Below are 23,796 nucleotides of genomic sequence, written 5' to 3'. Positions count from 1 at the left end.
GGGAAACTGGTAGCCAAACAACCCATTCTAATCTAGATAACTTGAGGTAAGAGGTCAAGGGACTCCTGTGAAAATGACTGCCAGTTTTTCCATCACCAAAATTCTGCACTAGCTTAAAAATCAAGTGCGCCACAGCCTCTTAAACACAGTCATGTCAGCTGGGACCTCCCCAACAGGTCTCAGAGGGTTAATGTTGCAGGTGAGTACATATTCAGTCTGTTTTCAGTCATTAAAATGCAGGAAGTAGAAACCTAATGGTTGTTAGTGGCTCCTTACCCTGAGCATGATGCGATGTTCAATGTTGAGCAAAATCTTTTTCTTCTCTCTGTAGTCTCTGATGAGGGCATGCAGGGTGTCACAGTGGGGCACCCAGCCAATCAGGCCTGAGTTGGTGGACAGGGGGATCACTGCGTAGCGCTGAATGCTGATGATTGCAACACACAGCCAAAACAAACACAAACAAACATACAATTCATTGTCATGGTTTCATTTTTTTACTTCAAGTCCACAACTGAGAGCATGTGTGTGCTCAAGAGATGTGTGAAATGCACTGTACCTCAGTCTGTTTGTGTGTGTGTGTGCGCGCGTGCGTGTGTGTGTGTGTGTGTGAACATGACTGTGTGTCTACCTGAGGTTCTTGCGCAAGGACGCAGGGTCATTGGCCAGCAGTGTGTTGACCAGACCAAACAGCTGCATGACTCTCTCATCCTGCCTCAGGTCCTCATGGCCCTTCAACAGGAACATGAACTCGTGGCCGTTGCTGCCTGCAGAGGGCGCCACAAAACGCAACATTGATATACTGCTCAAAAAGGGAAAAGGCATTATATAAGAATCGTTATATAGTCAGATTTGGCAGTACTAGCGGGTTTTCTCTAGGGTGCTCACCTGCTGCTCTGCAGCTGCATCTCCATTACCTCCGCCTGAAGCAATGTCTAGTGAGTTTGAGCAGGCAATAAATGATTTCATATGAACCCCATCACTCCTACAGTAGGCTCTGTCCCAATAATCTCTCACTTTATGGTAACCCTTGGTTTGGAACCCCTCTTCAAAGTGACAGATACGAGCAGTTGTGGTAAAAAAAAAGCTCTTCTTTGAAAAAGAACCCCACATTTGATTTGCGCAGCAGAAGAACAAACACATGGTTTTACAGCTGCTTAATGAAAGCACCTTGTGAAGTTCTCATGAAGTCCTGATGTCAAGGCATTTTCTTGAGCAACTCACGTGGAGTGGAGTGGAAAATATGTATCTTAGCAATGGATGAACTGTAACATCAACTCAATTCTCTTAAGCAGAATGAAGTTTTTAGGATGACAGTGAGGAAACTGCATTTTACTTATCTGAAGTACAGATGATGTCACTTATCTAATTGTTCCACTATCTTATACTGTCCTCAGTGTTCTCAACAGAGCACATTACAATGATTTCACCTACACTGTAATTACCATGCTACCTTTAATGGAGTTAACTGATACTTCCAGTGGAACGAGTTAGACAGAGTCCCTGTTTTATCTTCAGTCTGCTCCTAATGACAATCCCAGTACGCAATGTATTGTGTGTCACCAGGGGGACAGAGCGCTGGCGGTAAATCTAAGAGGCCTGTAGTGGCTGACAGGTTTTAATCTGAAGTCTTGCTTCAGAGCTCAGTTGATTTATCATCTTTTACAGAGAATGTTGTGTAACACTGATGGGATACACTGGAACAAGGTATCACACTGTGCAGTGGTAAAGAGTGAAGTAAAGCGAAGCATTTGTGATTGATAATATGAGGATTTGGCTTCAACACAAGGTGACTTTATAGCACGGTCCCATTTTAGAGGCACCTCAGTGGCGTATTTCATATAACAAAGCAGAGGAAGGGATAAAATGTCAGGATTATTTATTTCTGTATTCAAAATAATGCTGATGGACAGTGTTGGGAAGATGACAAGTGGATCTGACCTGAATGCACCATTTCTCTAAGGATAGGAAAAAAACAAAAAACAAACATAACTCACGATGTAAGCTCTCTGGCCATTGAGGTTTAAAAAGGCAGTTTTTTGTGTTGATTTGGATTCATTGTGGTATTAAGTTAATCACAGGTTTAATCTTGCTTCTGTCTGTACAGAAGGGTTTTTTCCACTATATTATCCCCACGCAGAACTTTGCCATGACTGATGAATTCAAAATAAATAGTGGCCTTGGAGCTGTTTGTTGTTTGGGTAAAGATTCTATTAATATTGAATTTTCTCTAATGCAATGGCCCACACCCGCTGAAAGCATACCGCGCTGACTACAGATATTCTTTAATCTATTTTCCTAATATAATGGGTTCAGAGCCACAAGGCCTGTGCAATTTTCTCCTAATCTTACCCATGATGGTGAGTTTGCGTGGGCGCTGCTTGGAGGTGATGACCTGCAGGGAAGGGGCGATGGACTGGATGCGGATGATAGGCTGGTTGGGGTCATAAGTGCCTGGTACAGCCAGCTCCAGGTCTCGGCACATCAGCAGCTTTGGAGACACGTATTGTAGCTCCAGGGAGGTCAGCTGCATGGAAAGTTGATGAGGAAGAGACAATTTGTTTTTAGTCTGAAGTGGCAAAACAGCTCCTGCCAACAGTGCCTAAACCAATATGCAGAGTGTTGCGGACATTGGCTCATATCCCAGTGAAGGTCTTATGTGCAAAAAGTTGTATTTTCACAACCTTAAATAAATCACTCTGGAACACTTCACTTTCTATGTGTCCATCAATAAGTGCATTCTCTGCTTGTCTGCAGTCAACCATCAGTGATTTAAACTGCATCCACTCAGACTCTGGCAGACCGTTTAAATGCTTTTACAGTTAAATCCTGAATGCTAATGTGTGGTTACTTCATCATGGCCTCATCCTGCTCTGGATCTGCTGTTTGGATGCATCCTGGAGAGGGTTTATTTCTATGTTAATGCCCAGACGGGGAATAAAATGCTCGCAGCATGTCATTATGTCGCTGTGTATTTCATGCTGCTTACTGTAATGTCACAGCGGGGATCATCACTGACAGCAAGACCCTGCCACAATGTCAAATAGTACTGTTGTCTCCACTTGCTATGTCAAGTGAGAGCTCCTGAAAAAGATGTTTTTAATGTCTTTCCTCAAACCCAATTACCGCTGCAAGGAAAGACATCTATCAGTTCAATTTAACCTTCACTCCAGAAGCAACAAGACCTTATGTAAATAAAGTTTAAGCCATCTACTCATGACTGACTTTGAGTATGCCACCAAGGAAAATGGCTAACAGTATATGTGTATCTGTATAAGGATGCAGTGCTTCCTTGTGCAAACTCATAAACAGAATTTTTATGTACACACAGCGTTATGAAATTATTAAAAAGGATACTTTGGATCTTTTGAAGTCGGGTCATATCAGGTACTTATCTACTGTCAGTGTATTACCTACATTAGATGTCAGTTGGCACAACCCAAGTTTGGAGAGCCAGGCAGGAGTACCACCACAGAAGCCACTACTAAAAAAATGAATATGAGTTCAAGCATTCACTACATTGAGAACATTTCACCCCTACAGCTTTGCCACAGACAGCACTTTCTGAGGTGGAAGCCATAAATAGCTTAAGTTCCTCGTTCCCCGTGAGAGAGTGATAAAATGGCTTAATTTCCATGTTGGAGATGGCTGTCTGACAGTAAGGTAAAGCAGTGAAAATACTGTAAATGTAGCATAAACTTACACCGATAGTAAATTTTTTGGGTGGGACTTTTGAAGAGGCTAAAATATGTTTTGTTGTTGCCCCCTCACCTGCAGTACATTGCTTAGCTTCTGTGTCAGTACTACTGTCTGCTTCTCCAAACTGCGAGCATGCGGACTGCCATCAAGTGTGTGTAATACACTGATGGATAAGTACCTCATACAACCCCACATAAAAAGATCTGAACTATCCCTTTAATGTGTTTGGAATATAAGTGGGCACTTGCAAAAATATTTAGCTACAAAGTACACTGTACTGGAATCTTTGATGAAGGAAAAAGTAAGTTAATTATCAAGAAAACAGCTGTCTGCTACTGGTTACTGAGTGTATGATATTTAAGGAAGCAATGCTACCTCATGATTTCCTGCCATTCTTCTTTGACCTACATTGCCCTCCTGTCTCATCACATTCTGCTATCTTTCAACATTATTTTTGGCATCTTGTTTAATGACTTCACCCAGAGAAGGAAGAATGAAAGAGGGCCTTTGTTCCCTAATCTCCCAGTGCTGAATCTCGAGACAAGAGACAAGTATGTACTGATTCACCTGTCATGAGATCAAAGAATGAGTCAGGACATGAAATGCAAAATATATCTCATCACATCTAATAATTGTAATGGGGTATAGGGATGCAGAACTGGTGGGATGTCAGCTCTAATTTTCCCAGGAGCCAGAGAGGTTTGACATCAATATACATACAGTAATCCTATAAGAGGTTTATAAGAAAAACTGGTACAACAGTTTCAGTGCAGTGACTCCGTAGTTTCACTCACCTGTGGCAGCTGTTTGGAGATGCGTCTGAATACATGGTAGTAAAGGTCCCAGGCCTGGGTCAGGTCTTTTACGTTTCCAGACCGCATGTACTTCCTGCACCAGTCCTGAGCCTCCATCAAGTCTCTGCCATAAGCCTGTAGCACGAAGTGAGACAAACACTCTCTGTCCCTGTGCAATGACTCATTCAATTAAATGAAAATGGTTTGCCAAAGCAGGACTATAAAACTGAATGTCAAGGCATTAAACATTGCTGTTCCAACTTGATTAATCTAGGATTCAGTAAGTATTTTGTTTTTAATAGCACACATCTGCAAAGGCAGCCTGAATGGAAACATCTGATGCTGCTTGTGCAGGGAGCTAGGGTCACTGGGATGACTTATGGCTGTGAAGTAAACAGTTGTGTGTACAAACTCTCACTTAATTTATGGTAATTAAATACACAGCTAATTTTACAATGCCTCTACAAATATTCACCCATTGTTTTGATTTACAGTGTGTTAATGAAACTTTAGTGACACTTATCAACAGAAAAAAACTAATGTCGAAGTGAAAACACATATCAAGCACTTTTTCCCACCTCTCAGAAACTCAAGTTTCCACTGAATGTCACAACAACACATTATAAAACCACAGGTCAGTTTGTGGCGTCTTTTTTGCACACAACAGGACTGTCGTGCAGCCTTTAATCTATGTTGGATGGGAGACGTGCAGAGACTTTAGTTTGTGGTATTGCACTAAACCAGCCTAAACTTTAAATTCAACCCCAAACTGAAATGGCACGCACCTGATTAAAAGAGGTCTCTTTGAGGGTCTGTGGTCCCCTCTCCATCATGGCATGTAGAGGCTCCAGCACAGCAAACATACCCTTGACGTTGCGCTCACCAAAGTACAGACGTGATGCCTCTTCAAGGCCCTCATGCCACATCTCGTGCCACAAGATGGCCACACGGATAAGCTCCTCACTCACCTGGATAAAGACATACATAAATAAAAAAAAAGTCAGACTGTTCTCTGATACTTCCCCTAAAAACTCAGAGGTGTAAGATATCAGGCATCTGCTTTTCATGGATTCTATCTACAATTTAGATTATTTTTTTAGATAAGAAATGTGACATTTACATTTAAAAAGAAAAAAGAAGGAGAAAAAACTATTTTAAGCCTCTTAAGGAGAAACTAATTCCTCTACAGTAGACATCACATCACTGCAATCCAGAGAAGAACTTGCCAAGCATGCACACCTGCTTTGCAACAGCAACCTATTTTTCATGGAGATTTTTGCAGTACAGTACACTGATGATCCAAAATATTAAAACCACTGGTGAGTGAAATGATTAACATTGATCATCTAGTTACATTGCAATGTTCTGCAGGTAAACCTTGGGTCCTGGCAATCATGTGGATGCCAACTGACGTGCTCCACCCTCCCAAACACTGTTTAGGCTGTAGCTCCCCTCATGGCAACAGCACCCCCGATGACATTGATTCCCCAGCAGGGCACTGCACCATGCCACACTTCTTAAACTGTTCAAAAATGGCCCAAGGAACACGACAACGAGCTCAAGGCATCGACCTGGCCCTTAAATTCCCCAGGTCCTAATCTGTTCAGGCATTCGTAGGATTAGGATGACGTAGGATGACCTCACAACCCACAGGACTCAAAGGGTCCGCCACCAACACCCTTGTTCCTGACACCACTGGACACCCACTCCAGAGGTTCTGTGTCCATACCTTGACAGGTCAGAGCCAATTCCAATACAAGGAGGCCCCACTGTGGATTGGGGGCACCTCTGGGGTCCCACAGATGCTCGATCAGATTAGGATCTGGGGAATTGGAGGCCAGGTTGAAGGCTTGAGCTCTTTGTCCTGTTTCTCGGCCATTTCTGAGCAGTTTTTGCAGTGTGGCACAGTGCACTGTCCTACCGGAGGGATCAGTACCACTGGGTAGTGCTGTTGCCATGAGGGGGTGTACTAGGTCTGCAAAGGTGTTTGCGTGAATGGAGCAAGTCAAATGGCATCCACATAAATGCCAGGACCAAAGGTTTCCCCGCAGAACATTGCATTGTAACAAAATGATCAATGTTATTTTCTTCACTCGCCAATGGTTTTCATGTTTTGGCTGATCAGTTTAGTGCAGAAGTATATAGTAGTGGCAGAGGAAGAAGCTGAGATTTTTTGATTCAGACTGATGCACATTTCTAATGCTGCAACTTTCCTTTTTTTATGGGACCAAAGACTAAACTTGAATATGAGACAGAAAGATAAGGAGAAAAGGAAAAGTGCTTCTTATGAAGCTGATAATTTATATCACGACAGGTAAAAACTAGAATCACTGCCCGGTCTATGCCTCGAGGGTCTATGTCTGTCTCGTTAAATATATGTAGTGAAGTCTTAAAAGAATTGAACAAAAAGTATTAAGTGTATCTTCTGACAAGACATGGATGATTCACATGCATCTTCAACCCAGCAGCAGAGAAGAGCTATACAATCAACCCAGTTACAAGGTGGACACCCAAGATAGTGTCACAAATTCTGTTTCTGACCAACTGTCTCCCAGACTGTTCCTGGGTCATGGTGTTTAATATTGGCCAGAAAAGTTTTCGCAGAACACTATGATGTCACACTAAATTTGACCTTTGTCATTTCATCATTTTATCTTATTGGATATTTACATAAAGTTCATTCCTAAGTAGCATATTAATTTTTGAGTTATGACTAAAAACCTGTTTTGCGAGATCATAGTGACCTTAACCTTTGACCACCAACATCTAACCAGTTCATCCTGGAGTCCAAGAGGATGTTTGTGCCAAATTTAAAGAAATTCCCTCAGGGTATTCCTGAAATATTGTGTTCACAAGAATGGGACAGATGGTCTACACAAAATCCTAATCCCTCCGGTCACAACTGTCACATATGCAGAGGCATAAAAATATTCTAGGTGGTCTGATTCATATTATATAGAGAGGAGGCAAATTAAAAACAGACAGATGTTTCCATCTAACCCTCAAGAACAAACCTGTATCACTTTCTAATTAAAAGAAGATAATTTTATTGAGGGATGACAAATAGAAATGATTAAGTCTCTGTACCATGATGGCCTGCTGAACCAGAGTGTTGCAGTGTTCACACATGTTCTTCAGGATCTTGTTAGCAGCATTGTGGCGGGCCGTGGTGGTGGACTTGGAGGCCACAGTCAGTGGGTAGATCAAAGCCTGTAAGCGAAGAGAGAACAATCCAACAATCACTGATCGTACTGCTTTAAGTTAACACAGGAAATGTGTTCTTAATTCTCCTGTGAAACAGCATTAGCAGCAGTGTGAGCAGACTTACTTGGGGATGATACCGCCCAATGTCTGTTAGCAGCTGGTGGATGAGGCGACCCACCAGAGCTCGGGGAGTGTCAATTCGAGCTATGAGCTGAGGGATCACCTGCACAGGCAGAGAGATACTGACTAAAAACTCAAAACATAGCATTGACAAAAGTGCTTAAATCAGCAAGAACTGCCAATATGTTTGTTTCTTTTATTATTAATTTAAGTTAAACATCAAGAAGAAGCCAGTGTTGCCATTTTGCCCAACTAAAACCCCCCTCACTTGCATAGGGATTCATTTAACACACTTCTTCATCTCTAGGCTAATTCCTTGTGTGTATGCATGTTTTACCTGTAGCCAGGTGTCTATTTGAATGGTCTTGATACCCTCCACCAGGGCTTCATTCACTTCAGGCCAATGACCATAGTCAAACCACAGAGTCAGAACCCTAAACAGTACAAAAACAGGAGACAATCATTAAATCTGGATCTTTTCTTGCCTAACTATTAAGGATAATGGCCACTAGAGGTCCTCCTTTTCACACCATAAATATGGGTGCTTCTTGTTTGCTATGACTACAGTGTGTTAAAGTCCTTTAACTCACCTGAGAGTGTCCTGCAGGTTATTGCCTCTGGACAGGGAGATGGAACGGAAGAAACCTTGAACAGCAGGGACTGTGTACAGGAGCAATGTCTTCGAGAGGTCCTGTGAAGGACAGCAAACATCAGATACTTCTTCAAGCAAGAATAAAAGCTATTTTGGAGATCAGACTATAGTGTTGGTGTCAACCATATGTGGGGATGGCAAGGTCTGGACAGTCGCTATAATTTAGAGTTCAAAATTCATAATGTCATCATTACTGGCCATAGCAAAAACTGAGTAAAACTGAAATTAATTTTGCAGGGTCTTTTTGAAGAATTATTTCAACATTGGTAAAACTAGGACTGCTGAGAGAGGAGAACTCTAAATGACTGACATGATGGGTGTGAAGAGGACTTAATTTTCCATGACTCTCACCTCATTGACCTTTTTCTGGCCTGGTGAGGGCACGGGACTGTGGTCGGTGCTGTCAACCTCGCTGTCGCTGTTACTGGCTTCACTGTTAGCACTGGCACCACTAGCGTGTCGCAGCTTCTTCTTCTCGTCTCGTCCTTGGTTTTGATGTTTGTAGTGCAGCACCGCCTCAAAGTTCATCACTGCCCAGGCATGCCAAGCCTGCAGAGAGATTGTACAAACTGAGTGAAACTGTATTTCTCAGAAGTGGTAACTGATGCGGTTCATGATGTAATTTTCCAGTTTACTGAGGGGCGGATATCTTTCTGATCCAAACATATGAGTTGGAGTTGGTGAAGATGGATGGGGAGAGGGGTATGTGGGTTTTGTTAGTGACATCTTTGTAGCCCGCAGCATGGGCATGGACAAGAAAAGATGAAACTGTTCTCAGCTCTTCCATCACCTCATATCTTTGCATCACAAAAGGCACCACAAGTACAACAATCTGATGAGCAAATAGATGAGCAGTGCACGGACAAAACCAAAATCTAAACAATGTTACGACATGTTTGGTTAAAGAGCAATAAATTGGGTTCTAAAGTTTTTCCTGGTGACACATCAGTGTCAGAGCCACCTCCTGCTGACACAGCTGGGATTTTACTGCGGCCAGAGAAAAGTCAAAAGTGAAAGGTTAGAGTTAAAAGGCAAATACTGACCTTGTACCAGTTGCGGTCATGCTCAGTGGAATGGCTGTAATACTGCAGAACCTTGGGAATGGTGCTCTCGTTGATGCCCTGCAGACTGAGCTGCCACTCCCCAAGCTTCAAGAAACATCTACATAGAGAAAAGGGACAGACAGAAAGTCAGAGGGGGGACATTTTATTTGTTAGCTTTTCTTCCCATCAAAATATTATTTTACATTTATTTTTTATTTAAGGAAAACATGCCCAACCTGGTGTAAGTTAAATTATTTGCCTTGTTTGACTTTGATTAATTCTGTTGTCTCCACCAACATTCACAAAACTGCATCATAACAATGAAGCTCCTAGGACAAGTTTTATAAATAAAACTTTATAAATAATAATCACACTTACTGACATTTTCTGGCATTCAAAAGAAAAAACACCAAAACTAATTTGAGACCATAATAGTTACTGAGGTCAGAGGGCAATGTTGTTAACACTGCAGAGGCAAATAAGTCATTGCAACTAGAATTCCCACCTCACAGTGTAATGCCTCCATCAACCAGTCGAGTTATAGTTTACATCCATATTTATCCAGACTCAGATGTAGCCATGACAGTTTAAAATGCTTCAAATACTGATGTTGCTTAAAAGAAGCTACAAATTCTTGAGCATGCAGGCTTCATACACCTGGGAGCAATGACAATCTATACAATAACAATAACAGTTTCAGGATGGACACCTACGATTAGTGTCACCAATCCAGTATCTGACCAAATGTTCCCCCTTCTGTTCCTGAGTTATGGCACTGGATAATGGCCACAAAACACTGACCTTACAAACATTTTAAACTATTAGATATTTGTGTGAAATTTTGTCATAGTTAGCGAATTAATTCTTGAGTTATGGCCAAAAACTTGTTTTGTGATCATAGTGACTTTGACCTTTGACCGGCAAATTCTAATCAGTTCATTGTTGAGTTGAAGTGGATGTTTATGCCAAATTTGATGGAACTCCCTGAAGGACTTCTTGAGAGATTGTGTCATGAGAATGAGATGGAAGCGAGGTCACAGTGAACTTGACCTTTGACCACCAAAATCTAATCAGTTTATCGTTGAGTCCGAGTGGTCGTTTCCACGAATGGACCTTCACAAGAATGGGACAGACGAGGTCACAGTGATCTTGACCTTTGACCACCAAAATCGACTCAGTTCTTTCTTGAGACCAATTGGTTGTTTGTACCAAATTTGAGGAAAGTCTCGAGGCATTCTTGAGATATCACATTCAAGACAATGGGAGGGACGAACAGACAACCTGAAAAAGTAATGCTGCCAGCCATGCCTGTTCCCGGCGTGGAGGCACAATAAACATCTCAACTATTTTTGAGTCCATTACAAAGGTCAGAAGTTGTTGTGAAAACTGCAAAAGCTCTGCAGTAACAACTAATTCAGTGACTACATGACAGCATTAGCAACAAGGAAGTAAAAGCAAAAGTGACACAGAAATATCACCATGAATTTATAACCACGCTTATGTTGTCATTGCTTATAGAGAGTTGGCAGTGACATTCAGTACATTCCAAGGGCAGTCAATTAAAAAAGCAGTGAGATAATGATACATGACTTGGATATCATGTAGGCACTTATCAAAGTATCACTACTGAAAGCAGCAGTGCATTTATCCGCTGAAAGGTTCTGGGATCACATCCGGAGATTTTCAATTATCCGAACCATTTTTCTTTTAATTTAAGCCGACGTGAACTCTATGGCATCCCTAAGGAGGACTTAACTCTGTCCATCACCCTCACAAAAACACATGCTTGCAGGCAAATAGTCAAACTAGTTGTGTTTGGTGGGGCCAAGACATATAATTCACATACAACTACACTAAACTGAGCAACTGGCAAGCTCTGTTTTATCAACCCATCCACCAAAACAGCTTGAATACTGTTTGCAGAGCACCTCCAGTAAATTGTCTTTTGGGATTACGCAATTTCTTCTGAGTGCTTTTCCATGTGAGCGTACAGTTAGGGTTCAGCACATCTATGCCAAACAGTTTCTGTAAACTGTTAACAGGTTCAACTTTTGGGAAAAAAGCAGGGGGAAGATGGGATGTTTGGGGACATTGGAACAACATGTTGATCTAAAAAGGAGACACCAAGGTTAACGATTTAAAGCAGTGAAATTACACTGAGTTCTTTGGGGAGAGAGTGGAGGTATCCATGTGACTGTGTGGATGTGAGTGTCTGACAGAGCAGTCCAGGTGTGCTCCATACCATGCAGTCGACCTGTATTCATGAAAGTGTGTCAGCACGTCTGGAGAAGACCCGTCCTGACTGACATTATACAGGTGTTTTCCCCAACATGCATTCCTCCAACAGACAGAATCGCTGTCTGGAAGATACAAAAGTGTAAAAAAGCCCCTTCTGCCTGTTGTCACACTTGTGTGTTGTCATGAATGATTTATGAGATGGGAGGGGGCACATGATTAGTGTGTGTTTGTGCACAAGGCCAGATGATACTACTGTATGATTTACTGTACATAGGAGAAGACCCATCTGGTTCCAGGTCGCACCTCTTGCTTGTTTTGAGTTGTCTGACCAACAGGACACACAATGTGTGCAGTCAAACTGAAAAAGTAATCATTCTGTCTCCTGCACGGGCAAGCAGCTAACATTCAAACCTAAATGGGACAGCTTTAGATATCCTCAAATATTTTCATGAGGCCACAAGAGCATGCAAACAACTTCTTTAAGACTTTGAAGTCATTCCCAGCTATTTTTGGGAATACTAAAGTTTCCATTATCTAATTCCCTAAGTTCGCGTCTGAAAACACATGATAGTTATTTGAATGTCAAGTTTTGAAGAAAAAAAAATGGTGTTGTGCTGACAACTGCTTGAAACAGATTGAAAACTGCATCTCATTCCACAGTGAGGTGAGGTGATGACAGTGGAAAGGTGCCAAGGCTGTGCCAGGCTTCTGAAGACACAACACTTGGTAGGAGAGGTGTAGGCGCAAACCAGCAGCTCTGCGGAGGAGACACACCTGGTCTGTAATACCTGTAGGCACTGCGCCTTGTTTGGTTTGTGATAAGTAGCTGTGTGGGACAAAGTGCCAAAAGGAATCATTTTATTGAGAAGTTTGAGGTGTGACATTGAGAGAATCTGGCCAGCTTTGAAAAAGACCATAGGACGCCAACAGACTAATAAAAAGGTGCTATGCCAGATTGGGTCATGCTCATGGAAAAGAGGCAGAACGCACTGTACGCGACCCTGTGTGTGTTTACAACACGAGGGAATACATGAGGTTACTTTTTCCTTGCTTTAACATGTTGCCTTGTGTTTTCTCCATTGTGCTGCAGTGAGTGTACAGAGGCTGGCACAGAGGTACTTCTGAGATTTAATATGAGTGAACCACGACTAAGTGCATAATAACACATTGGCATCACTTTGTGTGAAATTGACTTTCCCTCAGGAACTTCACTAGTGATATATATATGGCAGTTCCTTTTAAAACACTCACAGTTTTTAATCTATAATGGTAAGGCCTAACAACTTCTTAGCTTGATTAATGGTTACAAGTAATAAAAAGGCTTTACATTTAAAGCATCAACATTTAAGTTACAACATTAAATTCTGCTCCCCTCCCCATGCCCTTCTGTAATGGGAACTCAAACTGCTTTCTGTATTGTCATGTAACTATTAACACCTTCCTGTCACTGGTCACATTTCTAAGACCCTGTTTACACATTGTTGTAAAATGCTTTTCTGAGCACCAAACACAAGTGGACAGCTGAGACGTATACCTGTTCACACTGGAGTTATTACAGTTTTGATTTTTCATTAGTTTTAATTTCTATTTCAATTTTAATTTTTGTTATCAATTCAGTTTAGTTTCAGTCAGTTCATGGAGAGGGCTTGCTTGTTTCAGCTTTGTTTTTATTCTTTTTTAAGTGTTTAGTTTTTATTTGTTTCAATATTAGTAATATGGGGCATATTTGTAAGGGTCAAGATTTCAGAATCATACAGGTATTATAAACAAACAAACACAACACTTTGTAAAGGCAATTAACTTATAGTCATGTAGACATCTCAGTCTCAATAAACATACACACCAATGCCTCCTCATGCTTGTTGTGTTGACAAATTTGACCAAAACCTAAAACTAAAGACATTTCCTGCATATTTATATTTTATGTTTTATGTTGTAAGTACACAATATCAGTAGGGATGCACCGAAATGAAAATTTGTGGCCAAAGCTGAATAAAATTAAACGCTTGGCTGAATACCGAATACCATTTAGTTTTTCATTAGTTTTTGCAGATGAACCCCCCCCAGATTAGTGTTGTCATGGTACCAAAATTGGGACCCAAGGCACGATATCAGTGAAAGTATCACGGTTCTGAGTAGTATCACGATACCACAGCAAAAATGAGGAAGATGTGCCTTTTGTCATTTATAAAAAGATAAATCACTTTTCTATAATACATCAATGATATTTCAATGGAATAAATTACTTATTGACTTATTCATACTTCAAAAACAGCATCTATAAGTGATTAACATAGGGGGGATCAAAATAAAAGAAATAAATAAAATAAAAATCAACCAGCCACCCTCCTCCCCTGACAAGTAAAGAACAGTCCCTTCATAAGTAAAGAACAGTCCCTAAAGTGCGGTGAGGTTTGTGGGCCGTTACCTCCCACAAAGAGTAATGTGAACGGCTCGTTTCTTCTCTGACACGCCACATACCTGTGTGCCGCCACGGCTCGGCTGTTCAGGTACTTTTGGGCAGTCATGACGCCAAGAAGAGGACATTATTGGAGCCGGAATTCTCCGTCGCCGGTAAGCCACGGAGCACTATGGCTGCCGTATTGCTGCTGCTGGTTGGCATCTGTACTTGCACAGCGTGCTGAATGATTTATTTTGCTCGCACAAAACTATTTTTAGCCGCAAATGCGAGTGCAGTGACGGATGGAGTAAAATATCACCACACTGCCGACATTTTACTCCGTCCGTCACCACGCGCTGTTTGATTGCGTTATCAAAACACGCCGCTATTATTCGGCTTTGCTTTTCACTTATTCCACCGAATACCGAATGTGTGTTTTTTTGCAATACTTGGCCGAATATATTCGGTTACCGAATATTCGGTGCATCCCTAAATATCAGTTCAGTTAGTTTTCTGTTTTTTATTTTAGTTAACTAAAATGTTTTTTTACACCTAGTTTAAGTTAAGTTAGCACTGTCCACTTGTGATCCATTTGCCTAAGATGCATTTTGAAACCAAGTGTAAACGTAGTCTCTTTGAAGTTGAAAGCAGCAGTTGCTGAGCACTGTTCAATTCTCACAAACCAACACTCCTAAGAGATGTTTCTCCATAATTTGTCTACATACACTTACTTTATTCCTGTTCTCAAATTTATTTTTACTTTAAGGCAACAGAGTTTATAGCTATAGTGTAAAGATTATATTTGACTATATATATATATATATATATATATATATATATACACTACACTGTTATGTCCAAATTACTTTGAAGTAATGTAAAACTTAAAGCATTAAGATTTCAGATTGGGTAAATCATCTCTCTCCCTACCAGTCTACTGAATATAGTGTTTATCAATTTTGGAGTGAATCTTTGATGGAGATCAGAAATAAAGGCATGAGATGACAGCTGATTATACTAGAATATCATTTGTTCTTCAATTTTATGTTTACTCTTGTTTTGCAAGTTATTTTAATCTCATGACAGTAAAAAATGTCTGGACTTAAATCTGAATTTCTGTATTAAAACTGAAAATGTCTGGGTATGTAGACATTTGATATCCACCACAGGTCTTTTTCATAGCAGACAGTTTGACTTGTCAGAGAAAGAAAAGCACAGGTGCTCCTAATAACTTTAACGGCTGTGTTCTATTCATGTGTCCCAGTATGCTGTGACAGTGAGCCAGCATGCACAATACCAGGACCTTGAAACCAATGCAACAAAATGGAGTTCAGCAATCGTTCATTTTATCATTTACACTTGTGCATTTTCTTCTGTGACATGTGAAAAGGTTTTCTGTGAAAAAGGCTCATTAGATGGTGAGCTGCTGCTACTGTGCTTTTGGAAAAGGGCAGACCTGGCCATCAGTTTGTGGAGCTCCTGCTTATGCTGTTGGTCTTCAGCTGCGATGGCGTGCTGGGCTTGCTGCTGCATCCCCTGCACAAAATGCTGCATGTGCTGGAAGGCATCAATCTGGAGAGATAAGAAAGCAAATACCAGTGGCAAGTAAAGACTATGTGTCATTGAATCAGTTTGAATTGAATACAAGCACTGATTTGACTAGCACAGTTACTACACATAAGTACAATATCTGCCTGATAAGAAGTGGCACAACTACATGTTATTTACTTTTATTATCTTACTTACTTACTTAGAACAATGGACATTCGCTTCTGTTCATATCAATGTTGCTGGACTCACCATTGGCTCACCAGGGAAAATACTCTGTTGTCATGTTTTTTTTTTACATGAACATACATTACATTTAGGACAACTGTTACATGGTGTTGTCTTAACTTAACACTGTAGAAGCAGCCTGTATGACAAGCCATGCAGCTTGCACAGATTTGGGATGGTGTCCACAATAGTGATGTTTCTAACAACTAACTTCCCTGATGTTCAAACCAAAGTTTAAACTTAGACTAGTTGAAGCGTCTAAAAGTAAGAAAACATTCAGAACACAGTCAAAATTGAGCACAATTCAATCTATGTGGTTAAACATTGTCCGAAAAATATTATGCATATTACAAGAAGCATCTGAGATTGTTCATACATTTTTCATTGACCAAATCCCATTTTAAAAGCCGAAGAAACATCTGTCACTTTGCAAATTATCCTAACAAGCAGCGTTAATTTACCATGCATCTAACGTCCCAACTCATCTCCATTCAAGCACACACTGTCACACACACCCACTCTTACACGGTAACTCTCATGCATAACTGTGCATGCATGTGAAACAAGCTTCTGAGGAGCTTCTGTGCACCCAACAAGCCAGTGCGAGTGTGTGTGAGCCTGAGAGCGCACATGTGTGCATGAATGTGTGTAAAAGAAAAACAGAGAGACAGAGGAAGGGGGAGAGGCGTTGATAATCAGAACCTGGTTTCCTGCATGCTGTTCCAAACTTTTCTCATCTTCCTCTGGGTACCTTGATACAAAGTTTAACCAACTACTATTTCTTGTGTTGACTAGCAAGTACAAATATTTAACTGACTACTTGCCTAATCATGCACATCATCCACATTTAAGAAAATGGGGACAAATATACTGTCAGCTTGAGAAGAAATCCAGATGGCATACTTGCTATGGCTGGCATTTTGTATCTTTTTCATGTAATATTCAAATATATGATAAACCTTAAAATTATATATGTGTTCAGTACCTGTTCAGGCTCTAAATTTCAAGTCTTGTCTTTACTTCTAATCCATTATCCCTGATAGATGACCCACTTATGCACTCAGTAGCACCTAACTCATGGCAAGTGTGCTGAGTGAACAGTGGTTGCGGCCTTTGCAGCTGTGTGTGTTTTTATTGATTTGTCTGGCGAGCAGTGCAGCTGGCCATAGCAACAGCAATGCTTACACTCACACTTACCTAAGTCCCTTAATGAGACCTGCGCTCTAGAGCCACAAACACTATTCAACACCTGGCAATAAATGTGGGTGTGTTTATGTGTGTTTGGGGGTGTATATAGTGTGTGTGTGTGTGTGTGTGTGTGTGTGTGTGTGTGTAGACATGGTAGACAAGGCAGAGAAGTTCAATCCCAGGCTGCTCTGGTGAAATGTTCTTTAAAACCTAAAGTGCAACATCAGGCCACCACTGCTGGTAGGTGGAAGTCTGGCGGGTGTTCTTGTGCTGGATGCTCAGCCACAGTGCAGCTTACTCATCCACTGTTGCCATGGATATGAAAGATTAATAAAAACATTAATCTAAATGTTACAGTTGAACTGGTTTAACTGATCAGCTCAGGCTTATATAAGAGGAGAATCAAACCTCTAAGACATTACTGAAGACTGAGCTTTATTCATAAGTCCCTACAGAATTCAAAATAATGAATGCAAATCAACCATACTGCAATATTTGTGAACATGCTTTACATACAAATACTTTCATAGCTATACAAATAAAAAACTGATTATTTTAAAATAGGTTTCATTTTTGTCACAATATTTTTTTAAATAAACATATGCTGTTATTTATGGTTACAGTCATCACAAAAGAGCCTACAGCACTGTTTTATTTTTCTTCCCGGAACTATTATGGCTATTGTATGGTTACCTGAAGAGCTGTAATTATCCATTAACATGGGGGTGGAAATTTTCAGAAACTTAACAGTCAAACTGACCATTTCAAAGAATTCTGAATCCCAGATGACTAAATTTGAAGTAACGATACATGAAAGGTAAAACTGTTCTGATCATAGATGGAAAAAGGAGTATCTGATGTGAAACAGAAAATCATAGGCAACATTACGGATTCATAGGTGAGACTGACATTCCAACCATATACTAAGAAGTCTGCTGTTGCTCAACTAACAATGGGCACAATGCAAAAACCTCAGGTTATATGAACAAGTGTCTACCCAATAGCAAATTAAACAATGAAAAAATTGGAGCTTGTGCATTCTTGTTATATTAACCTAATTTGCATATTTATTTTGCACGAAAAGTCTTGAAATTGTGGTGAAAAGCCAGACCGTTAATGTTTATTTTTGAAGAACACAGATGTGTCTTTAGGACGGGGTGATTGTCCAATATGGGTCAACTCTTGAGGCCCCTGTCTCCTGAATGGTTGGTCATTGTGGTTAATCAAACCATGTTCAAACACTCTCACATAAAGGTCAACATATAGGAAAAAATGCGTTCAAATCGAAAGGGGCGAGGTCAGAAAGTGACTGATTTCTGCCTGACTGCCCCTACATTCACATGCTGTTTGGATGTTCAAAAGTTGCAGTCAGTATTTCAAATGTTCAGCATTTTAAGGCTTACTCACATGCTTCTAGATCAAGGTAAAACAAAAAACAATTAAGGTTTGTGTATGTGTTTCAATTTTCATTTTTAAAATTTTATCTATGAAAACATACCTTAGTCAAAGCACAATACTACTTAAAAGATAAGGAGAATCCCTATATTCCAGATTTAAAGTGCTCCTAAGCTTTCGTTTTAACTTGCATTTACACATTGACCAATGGAATGTGATGACCATTGCATTTCCCACCACTGAGAAGGGTCCGGGCCTTGTCCACCTTGAGATCAGGAAACTGAGACCCATACAGATCCCCAAACCATTTGGTCTTTTTAACATAGATGTAGACAATATATTGCCAAGTAAACAAAGGTGTCTTTTCTCACTCGCCTCCTTAATGTCAACTGTGCCTGCACTGTCTTCAACTTCCATCCTTCCCTGAATCATCTGGAGCAAATATGAGATTGTCGGTGACTGTGTGTCTAGTGATCTATACAAGGAGGCCAAAAGAGCAATGATAGACGTTTACTCCATTGAATTCTATCACACTAAAATCACACTATTCTCACTCACCTCCTTCAAGTCACTTGTGCCTGCCCTTTCTCCAGCTTGCCTCACTTTTTCTGTCTTCCACTGAGTCCACAACAGACGATACGAGATTATTTGGTTAACTATTGCATGCTGCTCATATTTGTTCATATTTGAACAGCAAAGGTGTACTTTATTAAATAACTGATAGCTAGTTATGCTAATAAGTTTCCCATGAACAACTGATGGAAACATTAACAGATCCCAACTTTACTTAAAGCTAGCAAGTGGAATACGCTTGTAATTAAGGGCTGTTCGCAAATGCACAGAATGTACGCTAGGTAGCTAACATTCTGACAGGAATTGAGCCTAACATTGCAAGGTCATAACTATTAATAACATTTTCATTCTAATTTTACAGTTGATAGTGATATTTCTATGCAACGCTCTTATTACATTCTAGTTTTCAACTTTATATAACATTTTAAAGTTATAAAATAAACTACCCATAGAAGTCTGCTGGGGTACGGCAACAGTACACAGTAACACTAGAACTAGAAGTTTACTTATGTTTATGATGACATTTGCTAATAATTATTTCTGACAGCTATGCAGAATTGCCTATCGTAGTATATCGTTTTGTTTTTTTAAATCATTTACATTTTTTATCAACACATTGGGGGAATATTTGAATATTTAAATATATATTATAATTACCCGTGAATTCTTTGACAGTCACATTTTTTCCAGCCTCAGTCATTTTTAATATTAACAAGAACCCTCTTAAAGATTCTGGTGGGACTGATTAATTAAACTTGACTATACTGTCGCTAAGCTGTTTGCAATTTCAATGTTCCTTTTACAGATGTAGTTTGTCAGTGTTAATGTTTCTCAGGCTGTTTCCCCTCACAATGTTAAATTAATTAACTGTTTATGTCACTAATGTTCCGGTAATTTAAACCCTCCCTATATGGCATATCTGAAACTCTGATGGTTGCCTCATGTTGCGTATATTAAACTAACAACTATCAGAACTCTTTAAAAGCTGAGATGTTGCTGTTTGCTATTTATCCTGGGAAAGTACTTCATGTACTTTTGACACATATGATGACATCATATGATGACACATGTTGATGTATGAACACGTACATACTATATGACTTACAGAAAAGCATCAGACAAAAATGCACAATATATTATTTACAAACCATTCACTCAACACAACATGTTTGTTTGTTCATACCTTGCGGGCGCTCTTCCACATGTATTTCATATAAGCGTAGGTGACATGCGGGTGGGCTGTGGGCAGCGGGTGATCAAGTTGCTTTGAGGGGTCGACACCCAAAAGGAGCACCAGGGTCTTATGAGCCAGTGCCTGGAGGGGTGAAGGTAGCAAGAGAGGAAAAAGGAGCAGTTGAATCGCCAGGTTTTACAAAACCCATAAGGTTTTTAGGGACCCCAAGACAATACAACTTCAACTTTTATCTTAATAAGGTTTGATTAAAATTTGTTCTTTTATAGAGAGTAAAAAATCCCACATAGTACAGTGCATAAGTACTTAGGATTGTGTGAACAAAGACAATTTTTAAGACAAAGAGAGACAGAAAGTCTTAGTGGGGTCATTTTTTCCAGCCTCTTGTAATCACATTTCCTGCCATGTTTGACGTTGGCCAATCACATCTCGTTTTTTTAACTTACATCATAGTTGGGGATTCTGGCGTTCCGTGTGTGTGTGTGTGCTTAAATGCAACAAGACTGTGTAGAAAGAAAAACTGGCCCATTGTCTGCCATGCCTTGCAATCAATTGGAACAACAGTGAGGTAAAGGATGGAAAATTGCACCACTTTAATTGTGCATATATGCAGGCTCAGGTTTCTAAACAGTGTGATTGAGGGTACTGTGTTACTTTCATCAGCGCCAACTTTAAACAGGTTGAAATGAAGTTGAATTTCATGGCTGAAGTTCATGGTTGCACTTAGAGCTCGACTTCCTTTTTCCATTTGACAAGACCGATTTAATCAACTCTGATTTATTCCTCCTGGATGTTATGAGATTATAATTAATTATGCATGATCAGGGGGCAGATCACAGAATACTGAGGAGCTTTGTAAGAATATCTCAATGTACTGACCAGGCGTCCACTCTTGCCACAGAGGCTGGCGTACTTCAACCAAGTCCTCATGTCTTCATGGGGGCTGATGACAAGTGATCTGACCATCAGGATCCTTTGCCAGTCCTCTACGATACGTTGACAACCCTAAAAGCAAAACACACAAAAACCACAAGGGACAGATGGGTTAAATGCATTACCCTTTTGTTACTCTCTTCAAAGATAGGAGCGTACTTGTTAAACTCAAAAGAATGAACACACGTGAGAAAGGGGCACAGTTGAAGCCCAGGGGGGCTACAATTATTACCAGAGGTCTCTGTCTTAAACATGTCCACACGTGAGTTTGGGTTCACGTGCCAGAAAACCCCCACAAACACAGGTCTGTATTCATATATTTTTAAGTACCATAAGCTGACTTTCTGTATTAAATATTTTCTCAACCCCAACCTCGACCTCATCATTGGGATATAACACAATTGCTGCGGGGGCAGGCAACACAGACACAACAGTGGAGTAATCCAGCTGTGATGAACAAAAAGCTTGTGCTGTATAATCCTCTTGGTATGATTTGAATTTAAGACAAATCTACAGAGAGTAGACAGAATAATATAAACATTTCATGCAAAAGGACTCTGATGTAACTTGATTATAATTACAAACCCTGCCACAAGGAAGGGTCATATTACTGTCAGCTGCATGGCTACAAGCAACAACAAATGAGGTCTTGAAATGAGTGCTTTGATGATTTTTTTCCTTTGAATAGTTTCAAAGATAATACAACCCGTCTTTGTGTCTAACGTGGTCATTTACTTACTTCATAGTTTAGGTTCTTTTCATTAAGTGCTAACCTTATCTGAAACTTTTTTTGTTGTATTCCTTAGATGGCAAAAGTATGTCGGGACAAGCTTTTTTAATACTAAAACAGTTTAGTCTGGGCTTAACGGCAAGAGATTACTGACATCATTCTGCTGAAGCTGTAAGGAAGTGCCAAATTCTCCAGTTCAAGCAACTTGATTGAAAAGAAAAGCTGTTTATCATTGGGGCCGTCATGGTGGACAGGTGATCTAGGACGTGTACCATGTAGCCACAACATCCCCGGTTTGAACTGGCCATGAACCACTGCTGCATGTAATCCCTCCCTCTCCCCACATTTGCCATCTGCCTTTTAAATGTATACTATTGAATAAGGGCAAAAATAAAAACAAGCAAAAAAAACAAACAAAAAACACTGTACTGTATATCATTGGTGAGTCTAATATCAAACCCACCGTCCTATGTCATTGTCAAAGGGGCTGGAGAATGGGATAACCTTTGGAATAGGCCCAATAAAAGTGCAAGGTAAATTGTTTTAACGTGTGTGTAGAGGAGCACAGGGAACATTAGTAGGGTTGGGTACCATTTACATTTTAATTGATACCAGTACCGGTAGTGCTACCTCAAATTTAGTATGCTAATTCACTTAATTAATTTTTTTTGGTACTTTACTCGTTCTGTAATAACAAAAATGTACTTTTTGAGCAAGCTGCAGTCAACAAGCAATTTTGCTATTTTCTCATCACAAAAAAGAGCTAAGTCACAACTAACAAATATGTGGAATAAGTACGTAATTTAAAAAACACAATTACAAACAAGAATGATACTAGGCTATTTCCAAAATAAAAGAAAATAGACAAGATGCTGAAACTATCGGTGCTGCAATAACAGTTTCGGCTCGCTGGGAAGCTGATGGAGCTCCTTGGCCAGCCGCTACTAAGCAGCTATGGGATGGCAGCATACTGGCTCACCCAGGTGCGCTTTAAAGGGATAGTGCACCCAAAAATGAAAATTCAGCCATTATCTACTCACCCATATGCCGATGGAGGCCCTGGTGAAGTTTTAGAGTCCTCACATCCCTTGCAGAGATCGGCGAGGGGAGCGGCTAGCACACCTAATGGTAGACGGCGCCCCAGACTAACGTCCAAGAACACAAAATGGAATCCACAAAGTATCTCCATACTGCTCATCTGTAGTGATCCAAGTGTGCTGCAGCCCCGACATAAAAAGTTGTTTCTAAAACGTCATATGAACTCTGTTTTTAGCCTCACTGTAGCCTGTAGCTCTGACTGCTTCTCTGTGCTCCGCGCTCACATGTGCGTGCTCAGGGTGATCGGTGATCTCTGAACAGCAGCAGTCTCGTCAGTACTGATGTCCAGATTATCAAGTGCAGGCATCGCCAATTCCCAGTCTGAGCAGCAAAGACTTTCCTCATCCGTTGGCATTGCTTTGCATTTGAAACAACTACACCACCAGGTTTCCAGTGCTCGACTCCGGTATTCTGCGGCTGGCTGAGGGTTAGGCTCATGAGCTGCGGCGGCTGCTTCGTCCAGTAGCCTGAGTTCCGCGTCCGTATACTCGGGCTCAAACAAATACGGCTCAACAAAGAAATGCTGTTCCTCCTCAATTTCAAAGTCTTCAGACATGTTGGGCTGTCCTTTGCTAAAAGACCGTAGTGCAAATTATCTTTTAGCTACTGTGGTCACTGCTGTCTCCCCCTGCGGCGCACGTGTCACGTGATGTAAACACGGGTGAGCAAGGCTGATGCTTTCGCTGGTCTCGCGCAAGCGTGCACACGTGAGCGCTAGGGCTGTCAAAATTGCTCAAAAATGGCATTCGAATATTCCTTCTAA

General features: G+C 40.6%; 1 protein-coding gene across 1 annotated transcript in view; it reads right to left on the bottom strand.

Moving 5' to 3' along the window:
* mtor (mechanistic target of rapamycin kinase) overlaps positions 1-23,796 on the bottom strand; it is a 110,723-nt gene that overhangs the window by 9,867 nt on the left and 77,060 nt on the right. The window contains exons 35-48 of the mRNA XM_033630095.2: positions 21,152-21,277; positions 20,264-20,395; positions 15,605-15,720; positions 9,510-9,627; positions 8,818-9,015; positions 8,405-8,505; positions 8,152-8,248; positions 7,819-7,917; positions 7,578-7,700; positions 5,276-5,458; positions 4,491-4,625; positions 2,350-2,524; positions 629-764; positions 277-424 (exon numbers count right to left, since the gene is read on the bottom strand). Coding sequence (XP_033485986.2) covers positions 277-424; positions 629-764; positions 2,350-2,524; positions 4,491-4,625; positions 5,276-5,458; positions 7,578-7,700; positions 7,819-7,917; positions 8,152-8,248; positions 8,405-8,505; positions 8,818-9,015; positions 9,510-9,627; positions 15,605-15,720; positions 20,264-20,395; positions 21,152-21,277 — 1,887 coding nt within the window. The remainder of the gene's footprint in view (positions 1-276; positions 425-628; positions 765-2,349; positions 2,525-4,490; positions 4,626-5,275; positions 5,459-7,577; positions 7,701-7,818; positions 7,918-8,151; positions 8,249-8,404; positions 8,506-8,817; positions 9,016-9,509; positions 9,628-15,604; positions 15,721-20,263; positions 20,396-21,151; positions 21,278-23,796) is intronic.

Source organism: Epinephelus lanceolatus, chromosome 8 (assembly GCF_041903045.1).
Source record: "Epinephelus lanceolatus isolate andai-2023 chromosome 8, ASM4190304v1, whole genome shotgun sequence".
Lineage (NCBI taxonomy): Eukaryota > Metazoa > Chordata > Actinopteri > Perciformes > Serranidae > Epinephelus > Epinephelus lanceolatus.
The sequence above is the reverse complement of the archived record's forward strand: the minus strand, read 5'-3'. Positions and strand labels throughout refer to the sequence as shown.